The 18,834-nt window shown below is 47.6% G+C and overlaps 1 protein-coding gene across 2 annotated transcripts; it reads right to left on the bottom strand.

Moving 5' to 3' along the window:
* Window positions 1-811: 811 nt before the first annotated feature.
* On the bottom strand, window positions 812-17,923 carry LOC139658582 (C-terminal-binding protein 2). 2 transcript variants are annotated; one of them, XM_071536710.1, is made up of 9 exons: window positions 17,765-17,915; window positions 14,242-14,386; window positions 12,774-12,980; window positions 8,922-9,136; window positions 6,706-6,836; window positions 5,310-5,437; window positions 4,508-4,625; window positions 3,858-3,932; window positions 2,711-2,845 (listed from the first exon to the last, which is right to left on the bottom strand). In XM_071536710.1, exons 1-8 carry the CDS (start codon window positions 17,900-17,902, stop codon window positions 3,869-3,871), a joined length of 1,146 nt encoding a protein of 381 aa, XP_071392811.1. In that variant the 5' UTR covers window positions 17,903-17,915; the 3' UTR covers window positions 2,711-2,845; window positions 3,858-3,868. The 2 variants fall into 2 exon arrangements, with proteins under 2 accessions (XP_071392812.1, XP_071392811.1); XM_071536711.1 differs by lacking the exon at window positions 3,858-3,932 and having other exon boundaries at window positions 812-2,845; window positions 17,765-17,923.
* Window positions 17,924-18,834: the final 911 nt, after the last annotated feature.

Below are 18,834 nucleotides of genomic sequence, written 5' to 3'. Positions count from 1 at the left end.
TGTTATTTTGGGAAGAATTAGGCCAATATCACTTTCACCCACTTTTGTTGCAAACAGATGCAAAAACCTGATACAAAATTGCTCCCTCCATTATAAGGAAGGTGTAAAGGTGAGTAGCACAGGTACAAGATGAGGTTGTGGCTCTCCCATCCACAGCTGAGAGGGATGTGACACATGGCTGCTCCTCCTCTGTCTCCTCCTGACCTCTCCCTGGATCATGTTCCTCTGCTCAGCACACACACACACGCCAATCTCTCAGATCTTTTTTTCACTGCTGAAATTCAATGGAGATACATCTTGACCTCAAAACTTAATTGACCATCTGTACAAGTCTTACAGTACCTCCCACACATTCCCACAACTACAGTATAAACTTTTTTTTTTTTTTATCAGCGATGGATGTCATCAAAGTTGTTTTAGCTGTAGTAGCCAACGTTTCCTTTTTCCCATGGGAGCCTCTCTTGTGTTTGAGTTAATTTTCAAAGGGTTCCAGTCTTTTGTGGTATATTTTAATGGGTCATGTGGGTCCAAATGGAAAAACTCTGCTTATTTTCAAAACTCAGTCCTGGCAGATGTACAAGTCAGAAATCTGGTCCATGCTGCAATTCGTTTTCTTTCAATCCTTTGAGTTACCCCCTTATCAGGGCTTGTTGATATATGGCGCCCCCTAGTGACAGAAGCTCAAACTAGATGCATCCTGGAGGATTAAATGGTATTTCATAATAAGTAATAAACAGAATGTAAGACCTACTACATAGAGGGGATATCAAGTATCGATCATCAAGCAAGCAGTCAGTACAGACAGTTGGTTCTCAGAATTGTATCTTTTATTTGAACTGCACTGAATGCTAAATGTTCACCTTGTACAAGAAACAAATACAAATACTCACACTAAAAACAAAACATACTGCTGGCTGCCTCTTCTGCTATTGTTGGGACACTAAGTAGGAGTTTTGCTATTGCTCTTACAGAGTACAGGATGCCCCAAAGAACCTGGCCTTCAATAGAACAAAGAAAATATAAGAAGGAGAGAGAGAGAGAGAGGGTGGATCACATAGGACTATGGTTATAGGAACATTTAACTAGGCAATACAAATCTAACAGGACTCTTCAAAACTCTTTTTAACACCAAAAACATGGGATGCGTCTTGTATATAAAAATACCACAATGGAGAGGATGAGGGAAGAGAGAAAATATCCAGACTAACCAGATTAGTAATTTCTTTTTTTTTTTTTTTCCTCAAGACAAAATTTTGGGAATAAACAATATCTGCAAAAAAGTGTTTTCCTGAGTCATTAAGGAATGAAGTTTGCTTTAACCCTTTCCTGTCCACGGAGGTGTGAAGTGTGCTGTCCTGTCCGAGGGAGGAGGGCGGCGCCATCTGTCTTCTGCTGCCATCAGCGTGGAAAGTAAAGAGAGCTTGTCCACTGGTCGTCAGTCGTCATCACAAATGTCCGCTCCCATCAACACAGACGAAGAATCAGAGATGCAGTGTCCTCTTGACAAAGTCTTTTTTTTTTTTACTTTGTTTACTACTGAATGACACATTACCACTTCTTATGAACTAAAAAAACAAAACCAAACACAGTCCTTCACTTCACTCAGAGCTGCCGACTCCCTCTTAACTCACATAAATTCATATCAGGTAGCAAATACAGTCAAATATATAGAGTGAATGTTTTGAGTGCTCGCCGCTGACGGCTTGATATTGACTTTATTCACAACAGTCGTGACAATGAGACTCCTAGGCTATGAAAGTTGCCCTCTGGGGTTGCATACCTGTAACCGACAAGTGCGACACACACCGTAGTTGACGTAATATAGTCAGGAAAGGGTTAAAACCCACTCTCTAGATTACTATTACTGATGAGCAATCTTGTCTTTTCCTTTTTGTTTGATGAATGATAAATATATATAAGTCGATAATCCATTTTTAGTCTCATTTCTGCCTTTCACACTCAAGATCGAACGAAAGAAAAATATTCTCTTCTGAGGCATAATACAGAATGGACTGGGGGGAGGGGGGGGGAGGGCTAAACAGCACACATTAGTTACATAAGGGGGTGGGGAGGGAGGATGGAGGAGGGCTCGGGGAAGGGATGGGGTAGAGGGTGGGAGGGTAGGTAGGGGAGGGGGGGTCGGGGGAATAAGGTCCAGTAGCACATGATGTCAAAAGTTTTTTCTCTTGTTCTCCCATTGGTGTGTCGAGATGCGGGCCTACTTTTCCCATGAGCTCTTGAGGTGGAGGAGGGGGTGGGGGGTGGGGGTGGGGGGGGGGGGGGGGGGGGACAGAGTCTCATCGCGCGGCGGCTGGCAAGTCTATCCCGGAGCGCTAAAAACCACTGGACTCTGTTTCCAGAATGACAGGCATGTCCCAAAGAAGAAGGAGAAAAAAAAACAAAAAAAACAAACATCATCATCAAAGAGTAAAGTTGGTACGGAACCCAAAGAGACAGAGAGAGTAAAAACTAAAACGTTAAAAGTACAAATTCGCCCGGAACACTTCGCTCGTTCCCGGCTGCTGACTGAGTGACAGGCAGCCGCTTATGTTTCACTGTCTCTTGGTCCCAGTTGGTCGGTTTGCTTTGTAATCGGTCGGTTGCTTGGTGGCGTTCGAGTGTTGACTGGTCGGATGAGATGTCGCCGTCTCGTCTCGTCTGCTGCTATTGCTCGGTGAGGTGCTCTCTGGTCTCGCCGTGTTTGGAGGGCTGGTTGGGCGACGGGGCCTGGGAGGGGTGTGTCCCGGAGGGCAGGGTGTGGGCGATGGGCACTCCCCCCGGCACCATGCCCTCTAACGCCCCGGGGATGCCGCCCGGAGCCACTCCGACCACACCCGGCGGGTACCTGGCAACGGGGGAAGCCCACAGGTTAGAGCCACAGACGGACCGGCAGGCACAGACAGAGAGGGCGACTGCCTGCTTTCTGGTTCAGACACTGTGATAAAGGGTTCTATCACTGACCGCTAGGGGCAATACCCAGTGACTCACAGCTTGACTAGCCCATATCCCCAACACCATGAAAGACAGGATTCTCTAACAGACCTGACATTAGGGCTGAAAGATATTGACAAAAAATCTAATTGCGATTATTTGACAGAATATTGCAATTGTGATTTAAACTGCAAGTTTTTCTTGTCCTACAATTTTTAGAACTTCAAAACTGTTTAAAGAACAGTGATTTTGTTAAAAAAAAAAACAGATCTCAATGTGCAGAATTTTCTGAATTTGAGTATGATGAAAGGTTTTCACCAATATTGTACTTGATTCATGGACCAAAGATTACCTACAGCTCTAAAACATCTTGAAATTAGACCTTAGAAATCAATTTGGAACGTCCTCTCTCTTAAGCAATTAACTGCAGCCTCTGCAATTTGGAAATTGCTTAAGTTCATATTGCGCATATTGCATTTTTTTTTTCTGATTGTTTTTGTTCAGCTCTACCTGACATCTAGTGCTAAAGCATTACAATGAGTAAGCAATATCCTGGCAAACACCCTTACCGAGGGAAATTCACAGTAACACCATTCAACAAAACAGGGGAAAAGGGTGATGCAGTTCAGAGCAGCCCAACCCAACAGAACATAACAGCCCAGAACCCATAAGAAGGAAAACCACGAAGCATGACTCCATCCATGAAAGTGAAAGGACTCCATGTGAATGGCGACACCTCATGCTTACTGGACACTCCAAACCCACATTCGCTACCACCTCTACTTATACCCAGATGAGTATTGGGGACTGGACGGGGAGGGGGGTGTTATAGAGGGGGGACACAGCATTGGCACACAGTAGATCAGGTGAGAGGGTCTATCCGGGACCGGCAGACAGAGGCTGTCGGCCCGGATGGTTGTATTTACCTGCTCCTGATCTAGGCATTAATTTTGTCTTGGGGGACACCGGTTGTTAGGGCCGGAAGAGTTTGGTTCACTTGGCTGTGTGAGAGAAGCACATGGAGGCGGACATGCTGAGATCAGGAAGGGCCCACAATGGGATATTGGTGGAAAGGGAGAGCTACCCTACCCACTACTACTGTAGAGGAGAGTTAGGAGGGGGGGGGGGCACTGATAGGTTCATTGATAAGACATTGTTAAGCAACCAAATGTTTGTGAATTGAACAAAACAGAATGGAACAGACTGAATATCGGCAAGCAGATAAAAGACAACGTGAAATTAACATGGTACTTGCAGGATTTTCTCATTAATATATCAGTGGGAAATTAGTTGTGACAGCGCATTCTAATGATAGCAACAAAAACAACTGTCACCATTACAAACCCCAATAATCTGCTTAAGACATTGCTCCAGTTTGACACACACTGAGCACAATTCCCTTTAGAAGGTTTCCAAGGAAATAATGAAACATACCAAAAAAAAAAAAAAAGCAGTTTAAAGGAGCTACGGGACGCGATGCTGATGACAATTCATTTGATGATATATTTAGAGAAAATCCGACACAGGTCAGCTTTAAATAAAACGTCTGAGGCGGTTGGCGTGTCCGTGCCCGTACCTGTAGGCTGCGCCGTTGAGCTCAGGGTGAACGCCTGGCTGGTCCATCACTGCCCACGGTGCTGTGGTGACAAAGAACTCCTTGTTGACGCAGTTTCTTAGGCTGTCAGGGATACGGCCTGTTATGTGAGCAGAACCCCCCCCCCCACCACCACACACACACACACACACACACAGACATAGTTAACAGCGATAGAGCGCGCCGACATAAATCACGCACACTAAAAAGGCCATAACTTGTTGCAGGGGATGAAAAGACCAGAAAGACGCCTCTGCGTTAATGAGTTTGGCCTGACAAACATATCTGGCTTGGATACACAAACGCAAATTAAGATCATTTAACAATCTGGATGTTATCAGGGAGGCCAACCCCTGGGCTCGGCTCGGCTCTGCTCCGCTGTGCATTGGGAGGCTAATGATGACATCTATTAAGAGGTCCAGATTTAATAACGGCTGCCCGGGGCCTATTGAAGTGGAAATGTGACATCTGGGAAAGAAAGACGTGCATCAGATCAGATAGTGGACTGGGTCTGAGGGCGGGGTTGGGGGGTGGGGAGGGGGGTGGGGGTGGGGGGAGGGGAGGTCGTGGGTGTGAGTAGAAAGCGGTGCAGGGGCTCAGAAGAGGATCTGATGTGCGTTGGATGAGCTGGAACTGGTAGGTAGAAACCAAAAATAAAAATCTGTGTGGCTAAATTTGTATGGATCAGGCCCAATCTAATGAGTGTACCATACTGGAACTGTTGCGTGTGCATGTGTGCGTGTGTGCGTGTGTGTGTGTGTGTGTGTGTGTGGCGACGGCATACCGGTGATGGCTCTTCGGATCTCAGTGGCGGCCGCCTCCCTCATCTCCAGAGAGGCCTGCTCACTGTACCAGGCTGTGTGTGGCGTGCAGATCAGGTTAGGAGCGTCCTTCAGAGGGCCCTGGGCAAAACTGCAATACACACAGAGAGAGAGAGAGAGAGGTGGAGAAACACACACAATGACAGAGAGAAATGTATTAGAGACTGGGGCAAATAACAAAAGACAGGCAACCGAAGCTTTTATGATGAATCAAATTAGAAACGTTGAATGGAAAAAATTTCGATTAAACTTCCCCAATATCATAAAAAGGTTTTCACACTCACTTGAAGCGGAAACTATTTTTGCCTATAAAGAAATTATGTGATAAATAGCGATGGAAACACATTTGTGGAAAAAATAATGATGTCAGGTTGGCATGATCGGTCTGACAAATTTAATGTCTTTTCTTCTTCCTCCTTTTCCTAAACCTCCTATCTCTCTCCTCTCATCTAGCACTCAAAAGAGATACTCTGACTCCCCCCTCCTCCTCTTCCTCCATCCTCATAAACCCCTGCCTGGTTGTGTGTGTGTGTGTGTGTGTGTGCGTGTGCGTGTGCGTGCGCGTGTGCGGCGCCTCAGCCACGACCTGACCCAGTGTTGTGTGGCGTGGGACGGAGGGCCCAGAGTTATGAAACACTCCTCCCTGCTGACATACTGGGTCAGCGGAGCATGAGCGCGGCTCATCAGGCTGGATTTCACAGCCTTCTCAACCAGCCAGTCAGCCGAGCAGCCGGCCAGAAAAGGAGCAGCCTCCGCACTCCCTAACAGCCCTGATGCGTGAACAACACATCAACACCAGTTACACTCTGAGATGGGGAAACATGGGGGCCTTCGAAAAAAAAAAGCAAAAAAAAAAAAAAAGCGATAAACTGGGAGGCGTGTCAAGCTGTTTACCCTCTGCTGAGCGCCGGAGTGCAAATGGAAACAGGGAAGATGGAGAGTATGCGCTGCAGTTGACCCCCCACCCCATCCCACCCCACCCCCCTCCCCCTCCTCTCCACCAGCACCTTTAACTGTATTTAGTTTCCTCCTGACAGGAACAGCTAGCTCTCCATCTCCTGTGTGTGGGGTTGGATTCCATCTCTCATTACCTTCAGAGCCCTATAGGGGCCACTTAGCAGAGTATGAGGTGTCTGTAACTCATCATATGTCTGCCACTGTTTCTGCCTTACTGTCTGTCTCTTCCCCTGTTTCAGGCTCTCGGCCTTGTTGCCTCGCCTGCCCAATCTTTGGCTTTCTTTCCCTTCCTGCGTTACCCATCTATTTTCCTGTCTGTCCCCGTCGCTCCAAGTGAAGTGTTTATCTATATGGCTTTCCTACCTAAAGAGTGAACCTGTGATTGTGTGTGTGTGAGCGCACCTGAAGGGCTCTGTCTCGTGGACGTCCAAGGCGGCTCCGCGTATCCTGCCCTCCTTCAAGGCCTGGGCCAGGGCCTTCTCATCCACCAGGCCGCCTCGTGCCGCGTTGACCAGGAACGCCCCCTGACGCATCTACGGTACGGGACACACACACACACACACACACACACACACACACACACACACAGAGGTACAGTCAGTTATTCAAAGATGAAAGATCAAAAGGAGTGAGAGGCTGTGTGTGTGTGTGTGTAGGACCCAGCCACACGGGAGCCAATTTGATCTATTTGATCTGAGGTGGGACATCAATCTGGATTGTTTGTAGGGGGTTCTCGCTGGCTGCATGTCGGGGGTCTCAATACGTATTACACAGGACAGAGATGGAGAGGGAAAAAAATCCGAGACACCTTTGTTGCACCACTGAAAGGTCCATGGGAGACAGACAGCAACTGGGCAAAATGCTGTCAGATCTGGGATAGAGAAAAGTCTTTATCCAAAACCAGGAGATGAAATGAAGGATGAGGGATGAGCTGAAAGATGAGGCACCCCCACGAACCCCCCACCCCACCCCAGAAAGAAAAAAAACAAAACAACAAAAAGTGTAAGAGGGAGAGAAAAAAATCAAATGAATTATGCTCAGAAGAAAGTAATCCCTTAATCTTGACAAAAGCTGAAATCCAGGGCATGAAAAGCCCTTGCGCTGCCAGGCAGTCTTTTATTAGGCCTTGGTGGTTTTGACACACACAGAGACACGCAAACACGCGAACGTGCACACACACACACACACAGTGCAGAGACACACACGCACGCATGCACACATTTTGAATGTAGGAGCTAAGAACGGCTGCCAACATTTTTGGGGAGGAAAGAGAGGAAAGTATTGTTTCATTGTGGCACTTAAGAGGCAGCTGAGGATCTTTAGCTTTGGAGAAGAAACAGAGTTAACTAGGTTAGGCTATTACCCGACACCCACTTTTCTATTACTCTCTTCACATAACACTTCACATCTGACAGCACTGAAATCAACCTGCAAGAGAAGAGGAGCGAGAGGCGGAGACAAAGATGGAAAGATACAGCGACTAAAGAGCGAGCAGCAACACAGTGAGACGTCGACGGATAGGAGGGGGGGGGAGATGCTTCAGCTTGTGCAGTTCCCCCGCTTCCCTGCAGGTGTCGCCGCAGGCAGCGCCTGAGTGTGTGTGTGTGTGTGCGAGTGTGTTATTGACTCAGAGAACAGCACTTTCCCCTCGCACTGCTCTCAACCCCCTGCTGCGGAGCCTAGTCGATATATTTGCTGTAGCCGTGGGCTGGCGCTAATTGCATTTGACAGAGCAAAGGAATGAATTTGTGTCCAGCTTTGGTGGAGCTTAAGATAAAGAGCTGGGGAATGTGCAGGCAGGAAGGCTGGCTGCTGCACGACGGCCTGTTTCCTCTCTTTCTCTCTCTCTCTCTCTCTCTCTCCGACTGTAATGCTCTTTAGGACAGCCTCCAGGCTGACAGGAGCTGGAATACACCAGGAGCTCTGCTTGTCTACCTGGAGATAGCACTGCTTTAAGCCCAGGTCGGGTCACAGCTGATCAATGGGATGTTTGGCTCTGCTTGGATGACATGGCTGGCATTGGGATAATGTGTGTGTGTGTGTGTGTGTGTGTGTGTGCCTGTGTGTGCGTGCGTGCGTGCATGTGGAATGCCTCCCATTCTGTTACACTTTCACACTCGACGAAATGTTGGTGAAATCTTAACTGATGATGTTGAGACTGTATGAACACATATGTGATTGTCTTTTTCATGGAGTTTATGTCTGTTTGCATGTGCACATCCCAGTCAAACGTTTGGACACACCTGATTTAATGTACTGTGTTTTTCATTCTCTTAAAGCCATTTTGATCTAAAGGCTTACGCTTAAATGCTTGTAATTTGTTTCTTAGACAAATATAAATAGTGAAGTATGAATTTCTTTCCAAAGCCTTTGCCTTTCCATCAAGGCAAAGGGCGGCTACTTTAAAGAATCTAAAATATAAGATAGCTTTGATTTGTTTAACAGTTTTTTGGTCACTGCTCAATTCCATTTGTGATATTTCATAGTTTTGAGGTCTTTAATATTATTCTAAAATGTGAAAAATTGTGTCCAAACTTTTGACTGGTAGTGAATGTGTGTCTGTACATCCGCTCTGTACCAATGCAGTGCGTCCCTGAGCCCCGGCCCCCCCCCCCCACCTGTTTGATGGTGAAGTCGTTGATGAGGTGGTGGTTGTGTTCGTTCAGGTTGCAGTGCAGGGAGACGCAGTCGCTCTGGTACAGCAGGTCCTGCAGGGTGTAGACGCGCTGGACGCCCAGCGAGCGCTCCAGGCCGTCCTGCAGGTAGGGGTCGTAGAAGATGACGTTGAAGCCGAACACCTTGGCCCGCACCGCCACCGCCTGGCCCGAACGCCCTGAGGAACGGACACACGGGGAGAAAGAAAGAAGAGGAGGGAGAAGTTTATTTATGCACACAGGCAAAGGGAGAGAGAATGTAAAAGGTTAACATTGGAGGCATTTAGCTGCATTCCTGTGACCGTAGAGTGAAAGTGCTAAGAAAACAGAGAGAAAAGGAGCTAAAGAGAGAGATAGGAGAATATTTTTTTTTTCTTCTTTTTAGAGTGCGATGATTAGAGAGTGAGTGAGTGAGTAGCGAGGCGAAATCATTCAGTGGGAAGTGGACAATGCCAGGTGCTCGTTTCTCAGTTGAGACTGCGAGACGCTGAATCAGAAACCGAATCCGACGCGCGGCAGCCTCTCTCTCTCTCTCTCTCTCTCTCTCCCTCACCCGCCCGCCTGCCCGCCCGCCCGCCCGTCTCTCACATGCAGCCATTTGTTGTGTGGGCTGTGCGAGTCTCCGGGTCTGTCGGCGAGAAGAAGCCCGGAGCCGAGGGAGAGCGATGGCGGATGAGGGACGCTGCTGCTGGTGAAAGGATCGACGAGGTCCCTTCCTCTCTCAAGGTCCTCTGACCTGACGGAGCGTTGTGTGCTGATTGTAGGGAGAACCCCTCGCTTTTATTTTCCCTTCCAACAGGATAACAACAGCATAAAGAATCAGTGATGGCGGCCCTGTAATAGTAAGTTGTGTGTTTTCTTATGCCGTGGTTTCAGTTCACGCGTGTCAATACTATTCAATATGAGCAATGATTTTGAGCTTTATAATGGCAGTGGACGGATGCCATTTCATAATGTTAATAGTGATAAGGACAGAATTACTTTGACTCTCCACTATGGTGGGACTTACACTCTTATACTGTTACATATCATTAATCTGTGATGTATCCACTTTCCCTCAACCTGCCTCGTCTGCTTCTACCTACAGTTTGTGATTTCTTACATTTCCCAGAATGCCTCTCGACGAGCCCGAGGAACAGGAGAACCACGAACAGAGAGCATATACTCTAACCAGAGGGTCTGATGCCACACACCGAGGTTGATACGGATGTGTTGATCTCTGGCACCGCACCGCAACGTTAGACTTCTGCTTTGTTTTGCTCATTCATCATTCCACAGGCAAAAGGCGAAGGACGGCACATTGCGCTAAAAATCGGAGGCCAGAATACAGCGATCTGTGAGAACAACACTGCGGTCCGACCCAGAGGCGCTGCAGCAGAACTGGTGGGGATTGGTCAAGGGCACCGTAATGAAAGAACGATGGTTTTTTTTTTGTTTTTTCCCTAATGCTTTTGTAAACCAGCCCATTCAGTGTAATGCGGACAGTAGGCTGCCGAAAATGGTCTGCAGCCTTGGATGAGGTCTTGTGGATTTCTCCCCGACAGTCAGTGCCCCGACACACACGCACACACACACCCACACACACACACACACCCTCTCTCTCTCAGAGCTAAGTGCCTCCTCTCCAGTAGGGATGAGAGTGTCTGGTGAGTCACCGCTAGTCCTCATCAGCTCTCACCAGGTCAGGGCAATGGCAGCCATTTTCATTGTTCGGGGATGTGATTTTTCAGTTGTTTTCAGGATTTCTTTTTTTATTTTTTGGGGGGACTTACAACATCAATAGACCTACATTGTGGAGCAGCCTGCCTGAGGAGCTGAGGCGGGCTAAATCAATTCAGTCCTTTAAATCTCTTCTTAAAACCCATTTCTATAAAACTGTTTTTTGTAACTATTCTTACATTTTAATTGTTTTTGTTCTTATTTTTTATTGACTAACTGTTTTTATGTGTTGTTTTTGAGTCATTTTTTCCCTTCTGTAATTGCTTTGTAAACTGTTTTTAATAATAATATAAATAATTAATAAATATAATTATTAGATTCCTGTTCCCCTGCCTTTTTTCACTGCTTTTTACTGTTGCTGACCACATCCTTCCTCCTTGCTCGCCCCTCCTCACCTCTCTCTACCCTTCTGCCAGGTTGGCTGTGTGTTGATCCATGCTAGCTGATACTGAGAGCCGTTTGCATCATCTGTGACTGAAGCTGTGTGTGTCAGCCTGTGGGGCTGCAGGGCTTGGCCAGACTTTCTTTTCTTTTTTCTTCATTAGTAACGGTTTTGGGTGGCAATGTGTCATATTTATTATTATTTGTATAGTTATTAGCTATATCAGATTGAAGTTGATTTATCCAAAAATGAAATCCTGCCCTCATCCCTGATAAGATTTTCATTATAATTAGTCATCGTCCTTTCAGTTGACACAGGCATCCGGTAAGGTAGCTTAAAAAAGAGACGGCAGAGAAGCTAACTTTGATCCAATCAAGCAAAAGGATGACTTTTGAGAACTTTGCACATTAACACTATTTGATTCTCCCCTGATCATTTACACAAAAAGGTAAGAGAGGATGCAATCACCAATTTTAGCGAATGTAACAGAAAAGTAATCCAGGGAGTGATAAGAATAACATTACTTCTGAAATAAGTAACAAGTGACTTGACTTTAAACAGCGCAGAGAGACCTGAAAGATGGGGGAAGGTGGGGCCTATTGAACCGCCAGGGGTTTTTCATCCTGTCTATTTGCAGCCTGCAGAGTTGTGCCGCTGGCTGTATGTGCCGGTCCTACAGACAGGCCCATTATCTTCAGTGTCACCAGGAGGCCCTCGCTCTCTCCAACCCCCCCACCCCACCCCCCCCACCTCCCCCACCTCCCCCACAATGGACATTGTGTTGGAGATGGGTTGAGCCAGCAAGACTGGGAGACGAGATTGGGATTTGAGGGGGTGGAGGGGGTGGAGGGGGGGTCTCAATGCCAGGGCCTCCGTCTGGGCACAGCAGTTCTGGGCAGCTGTCTGGCGCCTGTGGGGGAGGAGTGTGTGTGTGTGTGTGTGTGTGTGTGTGTGTGTAGGGGGGTGGAGGGTGGGGATTGGGATGGAAGGGGGGGGGGGGGGTAGGTGTATGTGGACACGGAGATAAGGTGGTACTCTGGAAAGGCTTGTGAGAGCAGAGAGAGAAGAGAGAGCATCTGTCAGCCCAATGATGTTGAGACGGGCAGAATGAGCACAGAGGACACACACAAGACACGCACACACACACACACACACACTCAGCACTACACAACAGGTGCGGAGAGGGAAGCACACACACACACACACACACACACACACAAGCATGCACACGCAGAGAACCAAATCTACCACGAGGGGCCTGATTATGGCAGGGCAGGGTGGCGAGGGACCAGAGAGACAGAGAGAGAGAGAGAGAGAGAGAGAGAGAGAGACAGAGAGAGAGAGAGGGTGGGAAACAGAGAGAGAGAGTGTTGAAAAGAGAAGGAGAGAGAATAATGGAGATATAATGGCGAGCATTAGAGCGGGAGAGATGAGAGAACAGGATGGCGGAGAATAGGAAGCCTGCCCGGAGGGAGGCAAGGAGACAACCTTGAGATAATCTGCGGGACAGGCAGAGGGAGAAAAATAACCTTATCAGGGGAGGAAAACAGAAGGGCGCGGGGAACAGAGAGAGGATATGAATCACAGAAGGAGGGCAGAGAGAGAGAGAGAGCGGGAGGGACAGAGGGAGAGAGTTATGGAGAGAGACGGCGGGAAAAAAACACAAGGGATGAAGTGACAGTCTATAGCCCCGCGCGGTTCCTCGAGTTCCTCACCGAAGCCGATGAGTCCGAGGGTCTCGCCGCGGATGCGCGCGGCGCCGGACGCCACCTCGCGGATCTGCTCCACGCTCTGGACCCGCGTGCCCTCCCGGAGAGCCTGGTAGAGCCAGGTGTTCCGCCGGTAGAGGTTGAGGATGTGGCACAGGGTGGAGTCCGCCGTCTCCTCCACCGCCGCCGAGGGAATGTTGCACACGGCGATGCCTGGAGGGGGCCGCCACGAACACACAGACACACACACACACACACACACAACACAGATCAGTTGAGAACTCATCAAGCTACATATGAAGTAAGGGTTAGACACTTTCATCCACGCTCTCTAGCAGCAGTGTGTTCATAATTTCGCCGCCCCGGGGGAATTCAAACCCTTGACCTTACGGTATTGCCTCTTCTTCCCTCAAACGACATAAAGAACTTTTTTGCTGTAATGCTTCAGCACTTCTATAAGCCTGCCCTCGCTCGCCTCTAATATCCTCATCCCACTCTGTATCTCCAAGTAGCAGAGCCGTCTCTGGACAGTAAAGAAAGCAAAAAAAAAAAAAAAAAAAAAAAAGCAGAGCCTGCTCGATCAATGGCCCCTTTTCTTCTCCTGAGAATAGCCCTCGTATCAGCGCTGCCTTCTCCAGGCACGATAGCTTTTGACTCCTGCGTTGCGAGGCAGGGTTCCTTTGGTGAGTGGGTGGCAGTTAGACACTCTATCTCATATTGGCAGGGAAATGGCAGCTCTGTCAACTGCAAGGGCTGTTTGAGCCACCGGCCTGCTGATAGAGCCTGGGTGGCAGCTCCGAGTCGGGACTGAATTGTACCATTGAGTTCTCTCTCTCGCTCTCTCTCTCTCTCTCTTTCCTTCCCTCCTTCCCTCTATTTGAACAACCTGCCTCACACCAGGATGGCAACCATTCATCTGACTCTTTAATTCCGCCTTTGATGCCGTTCCTTTCGGCTTTTTGAAAATCCATACAGTAAAACAAGGCAACAGCAACAACGTCGGTCCCCTTCTGGACCAATCAGCATCAAACATGTCACCTTGTTTTGATCTGTAACTACAGCGCCCCCCCTTGGACCAATCAGTGTATTTTTAGAAAATCTGGGACGCAGTGATGGGATGCATCATCCCCCCAAGTTTCACCAAAAACCCATCAGCGGTGCTGGAGATATAGTGTGTGACGGATAGACCAGCAAACCATCAAACAAACAAATGGACAGAGAGCGATCCATAGTTCTCCCCACGATGAAATCAATAAAACACGGGGTAGATGGATAAGGTAAACACCAAAGGAGCGTAAGTCTACTAAGATCTTGTTTAGCTCTATGGAAAAAAACATCTCTCAAAAATGTATAGCACACATTTGATCTTTAGGTAACTCACATACCGCAAGTGCCACATACAGTAGTGGGCACTGTGTTGCTGGATATGATCTAATATTGATGATGTTCAGTAGTAACTGTTTGCTGTTCGTACCCAGCTCTCCGGCGGCCTTAATGTCGATGTTGTCGTAGCCGCTGCCGATGCGGATGATGATGCGTAGAGCTTTGAACTTCTCCAGGTCCTCTCTGGTCAGGGTGATGGTGTGGTACATCATCGCTCCCACCGCCTCGTTCAGCACCTGCACACACACACAAACACAGAGTAGGGTGGTAATTAGTGTGATTTGATCGTCAAGTAATGAAAAGCAAGTGTCTTATTTTTCATTCATTCATTCATTCATTCATTCATTCATTTCCTTTCTTCATAGTTAGTTTCTTCATAGTTCATGGCTATTAGTCCATTCGCTCATAAGGTCCCATGACAATCACAAGATCGCATTCCTTCCCGAGAGGCCATGAAAATCACATGGCTGACATGATTTAGGACACTGAAACATGGAAAAAAAAAAAACGGTTTTCAATTTCACAACGAGGGGGAACCACACACATCACATGGTCGCCATCCTGCAGTGACACACTGTCCTTTTTACAGCCCCGACTGGAACAAATCATTATATTGTCTCGGAGGGGCCGCGGTTCTGCATGGTCATCACAATTGCGCTCATACCCAGAGGGTCTTTACGGTCAACGGATCAGGCTAATTGACTGGGAGGAGGGGTCAGGGCAGCCGCTGATCCCGCGCTAAACCTGAAGATATCATAAGATGTGGTTAGGTCAAAGAAACAGAGAGTGGGACCCAGCTGACCTTTTGAATAGCTGGATTTTCATTTATTTAACCTTTAAAAGGGAAACCTATTGTGACCCGAGTCTCCTTTACAATGGTGTGCCCGCATAATGAAAGGAGAGTGGAAAAATTTAGAATAGAAAATGTGAATGAATGAATAAATGAAATACATATGTAGCCCTTGATTAACCTCAACTTGCAAGTGACGTCTTCACTTAAATCGAGTGCAACTCAATTTTAAATTTAAATAAACATATTCCTGCCCTGGTCTGGATAAAAAGCCCATATACTCTACATTGATGCTACAGCTGCCATATTATCCCACATCTAAACAAATGCACTTGAGACCAGCATTCGCCTAAGGGTCTAAAAATTTGAATTCAGTCAGTCAGCGAGGGGGGAAAACATGTTGGCCCACCACTGTGAAATGCTACTCCTCCGCCACTTTACATAGACAAGGTGACCCGGCCTGTGATTCAGCCCGATGTGGATCTAACCGTTCTCCTCAGTATCGGCCCCGGCCCCCTGTCAGCGCCCCACGGTAAATAACAGCTCCGCATTCACCTCCAGCCAAACTGCATTAGCTTTCCTGTGATTAGCAGATTAGCCCCGAATTTCCATACTGCTTTTATTAGCGCCGTGTCCCAGCCAGGCCTCGCAGATACTAATTCAAGGTTAAAATGCTGCTTACACACCTCACACACACACACACACACAAGGAGACACACATGCATGCGCGTACGACCGGACACAAAAACACACACACACACACACACACACACTTTCTTCCACCTCTCTGTCTGGACTAAGCCTGAAGGCCGAGTGTTGTTTTGGATCTGGAGACAAAGCATTGTAGCATGAGGAATGGGGCTTTGTGAGGGAAATCAGTTGTGAATGTAGTTTACTTTAATGGAAACTCTGACCTAATCTGTCTACCAACCCCCCCCCCCCCCCCCCCCCCCCCCCACCCTCCACCCACCTCCTCGCCACTCTCCACTGAAACCGAAGCCTTATTGCTTTCCACATCTATCATTTGTGATGAGGCTTTTTTTTTTTTTTTTTTTTTGACATGACGCAGAGGCGCAGTGTGTGTGTGTTTGCGTGAGAGAGAGTCCGTGTGTGACTCCATGGCTTACTGGGGAGGGACTTTATGGCTATGAGGTCATCCCACTAGTGAGCAGGGTGGATGCAGTGTGGGGATGAGGGCTGGATGTAATGCTGAGAACAGACACTCTCCACCTGGCAGGGAGAGGCTGCATTGTTCGAAAACGTTGCTCCGACACCCAGAAAGCGCTCTTTAACCCGTCTTCTGCCTTTCATCCACACCTCCGCTTCATAATAGGTGCGATCAATAAGGGATCACAGCTTTCACCCGGATTCGTCTGGTCAGTCGATTTCATGCGAAGAGCAGACGGTCCTAATAGTCTGAAAATTGTACTTTCTTTTTTTTGTGTGATTTTGAGTATTTTGCTCTCTCACCTTATGACTTGTATATGCATGTTGTTGTTCTGCAACTCTTATGCTTGTTTTGATGCTGCCAGGTCTCCCTTGAATAAAAGATTGTTTTTCACACCTGGCCAAATAAAGGTTAAATAATAAAAAGACTGTACACTCGGTGAATATGGGAATAGACCTGTAGCCTTAACATCCCAATTGATTGGATTGGAGGAGTAGAGCCAGGCAGCGTAATATGTGATAGACCGATGTTGACTCTATGCCATATGGGCCATCATCCAAGTTTTATGAGCCATATGTGACTTTAAACGAGCGTGGGACACGACTGTGAGAAAGACGGGGGATCGTTGACCTTGGATGATGGTCTCAGGTGCTGTGTGCTGGATTCGGTCTCGCTGAAGTGGTATCGCCGCTCCATCTAGAACAGCATTCGCACGTGTGTTTCATCGCACCCCTACGGCTCCAGTAATAAGGGGATTACCGGGGCGGATGACCCGCTGTAACCCCGGGATACTTCCATCTTCCGCTGACCACCCTCGCCCGTGAGTTTCTATCTCGCCCGGTGTAGATGGAGGGCCGTGCGGCAGGTGGTGTCTGGCGTAACAGCATCTCACTGGAACTCACTGAGTTATCCGCACGCCATCTCCGCATCTCCGGCCATCATCTCCCCGCCGCGCAAAATAAGAGATTGGACATTTTCGATCTACACCGCCCCTCTGGGTATCTAGACCGCAAGTTATTACTGCGAACTGCTGAATATGTTGGCGAGGTGAACATTACAATCATGTTTTTCCTGATAAGGCGGTGTTAAAACAAACACAAAAAAAAAAAAGCGCCCCACGCCTCCCTTTTCCTCCGCGCGCTCCTCACCGCCCAAGGTCTTTGATTGAATTGATCTCTATGCAAATGCCTCTTTTTTAATATGTCCTATTTTCATAAAGGCAGCGCGAGGAAAAGTGCGGCGGCCCTCACTCCCTCCGCAGATGGAGAGATAGCACCTCGGCGATACCCATCTCCGTGGCCATATATTCTTTTTGCAGCCACGGCGCTGCATAAAAAGCAATAAAGAGCCACTACAAGCCGGCGCAATGTAATTACACTGCATTCCCCCCCCATACCAGGCTCTCTATTAGAACAATGGCAGTGATATAGGCATCTCGCACTTTGCCACCAAGTGACATTAAATCATAATGAAGCCACTTTATTTTAACTGGCAAGAGCGTATGGGGCCAATATAATACGATTCACATATTACCACCATGATAGGGGAGGAGAGGCAGAGGGGAACTTGAGTGAGTGGCAGACAACGCTATCTGTCAACTATCTGCCTGCTGCTCTTCTGTGGAAAGCGCAGTGTGTGTGTGTGTGTGTGTGTCACCTTCTCGTGGATCTCCTGTGTGGACTGGGCGTCACAGAAGGCGACGGTGGCCAGGTCTTTGAGGATGGGCATCTCCACGGTGCAGTCGCGCCCGTCCAGCAGCGCCACCAGGGGGCGCGGATGCATCGGCCCGTTCATGATTTGGGGCCGAATACCTGGACAGACAGAGGGAGAGGAGAGGAGAGGAGAAGCCGGGTCAGGAGTTGTAGCTTCTATCGCTCATCATCATTTTAGGGACAAAGGCTTTGACCCTTGCACTCCTATTTGTTGCTTGTAATCTCAGTGATCTTGGAGCTTTTATCTTATTTTCCTGTTGCACTTGTAAGTCGCTATGGGTAAGATGGCTAAATGGCAAAAAAAAAAAAAGGTGTAACTAGTTTCAAATCACCAATGAAAATACATGCACAATGAAAAATATTGTTTATTACATAGGGTAATTTATCACTAAATGGTATTTGGGTCACCCCCCACCCCACCTCCAATATTGATTGACCCTGTAAAGTATCCCTGGGTTCAAGTTCAATAGAAACAGATGGATAGGTATACAAAGTTGTACTGGCAGGAACAAACTCCACTATTGCCAGTAAAATGCTGTCAGTGCTCAGATTCCTTCCAACTTTTTATGTTGCGCTGCAGAAGTCACAATCTGCCAAGTCAAATTTATTATTAGTTCAACAAGCATCAACTGATACTGTCTTGCCAGCTGAAGGTAATACAGATTTGGTTTTTGTATTTTATTGAAATTTAAAAACAAGGAGTGATGATTAGCTGCTATACGCGTATGTGTGTACATATGCACTTGTGTGCATGCGTTGATTAGGTTATAGTGGGAAGCAGGGCTTCTCCGAGCTAACAAACACTGCTCAATAAATCAATGCTCTGACTCGAGACTGGATTAGACCTCAGCCTGGCTTACAGGAATCCTCCCCGTCTCACCTTGCACTTCCTCATCACTCCCCAACACTCACACCCAGCCAAATCACACACACACAGACGTTTTCTGCACATACACTGATACGGGAATGCACATACTGTATGCGTGGATAAGAATATATACGCACAGGTGTACA

Source organism: Centroberyx affinis, unplaced genomic scaffold (assembly GCF_046629955.1).
Source record: "Centroberyx affinis isolate AG114_WGS23_722 - 3 ecotype Tasmania unplaced genomic scaffold, CSIRO-AGI_Caff_v1 ptg002930l_1, whole genome shotgun sequence".
Lineage (NCBI taxonomy): Eukaryota > Metazoa > Chordata > Actinopteri > Beryciformes > Berycidae > Centroberyx > Centroberyx affinis.
The sequence above is the reverse complement of the archived record's forward strand: the minus strand, read 5'-3'. Positions and strand labels throughout refer to the sequence as shown.

Coding starts and splice junctions, on each gene's coding strand:
- LOC139658582 (XM_071536711.1), bottom strand. CDS start 17,902: ATGAACGGGCCGATGCATCCGCGCCCCCTGGTGGCGCTGCTGGACGGG. Junction 14,387..17,764: donor CACAGGAGATCCACGAGAAG/GTGACACACACA, acceptor GTGTGTGTGCAG/GTGCTGAACGAGGCGGTGGG. Junction 12,981..14,241: donor TAAGGCCGCCGGAGAGCTGG/GTACGAACAGCA, acceptor GGCCCCCTCCAG/GCATCGCCGTGTGCAACATT.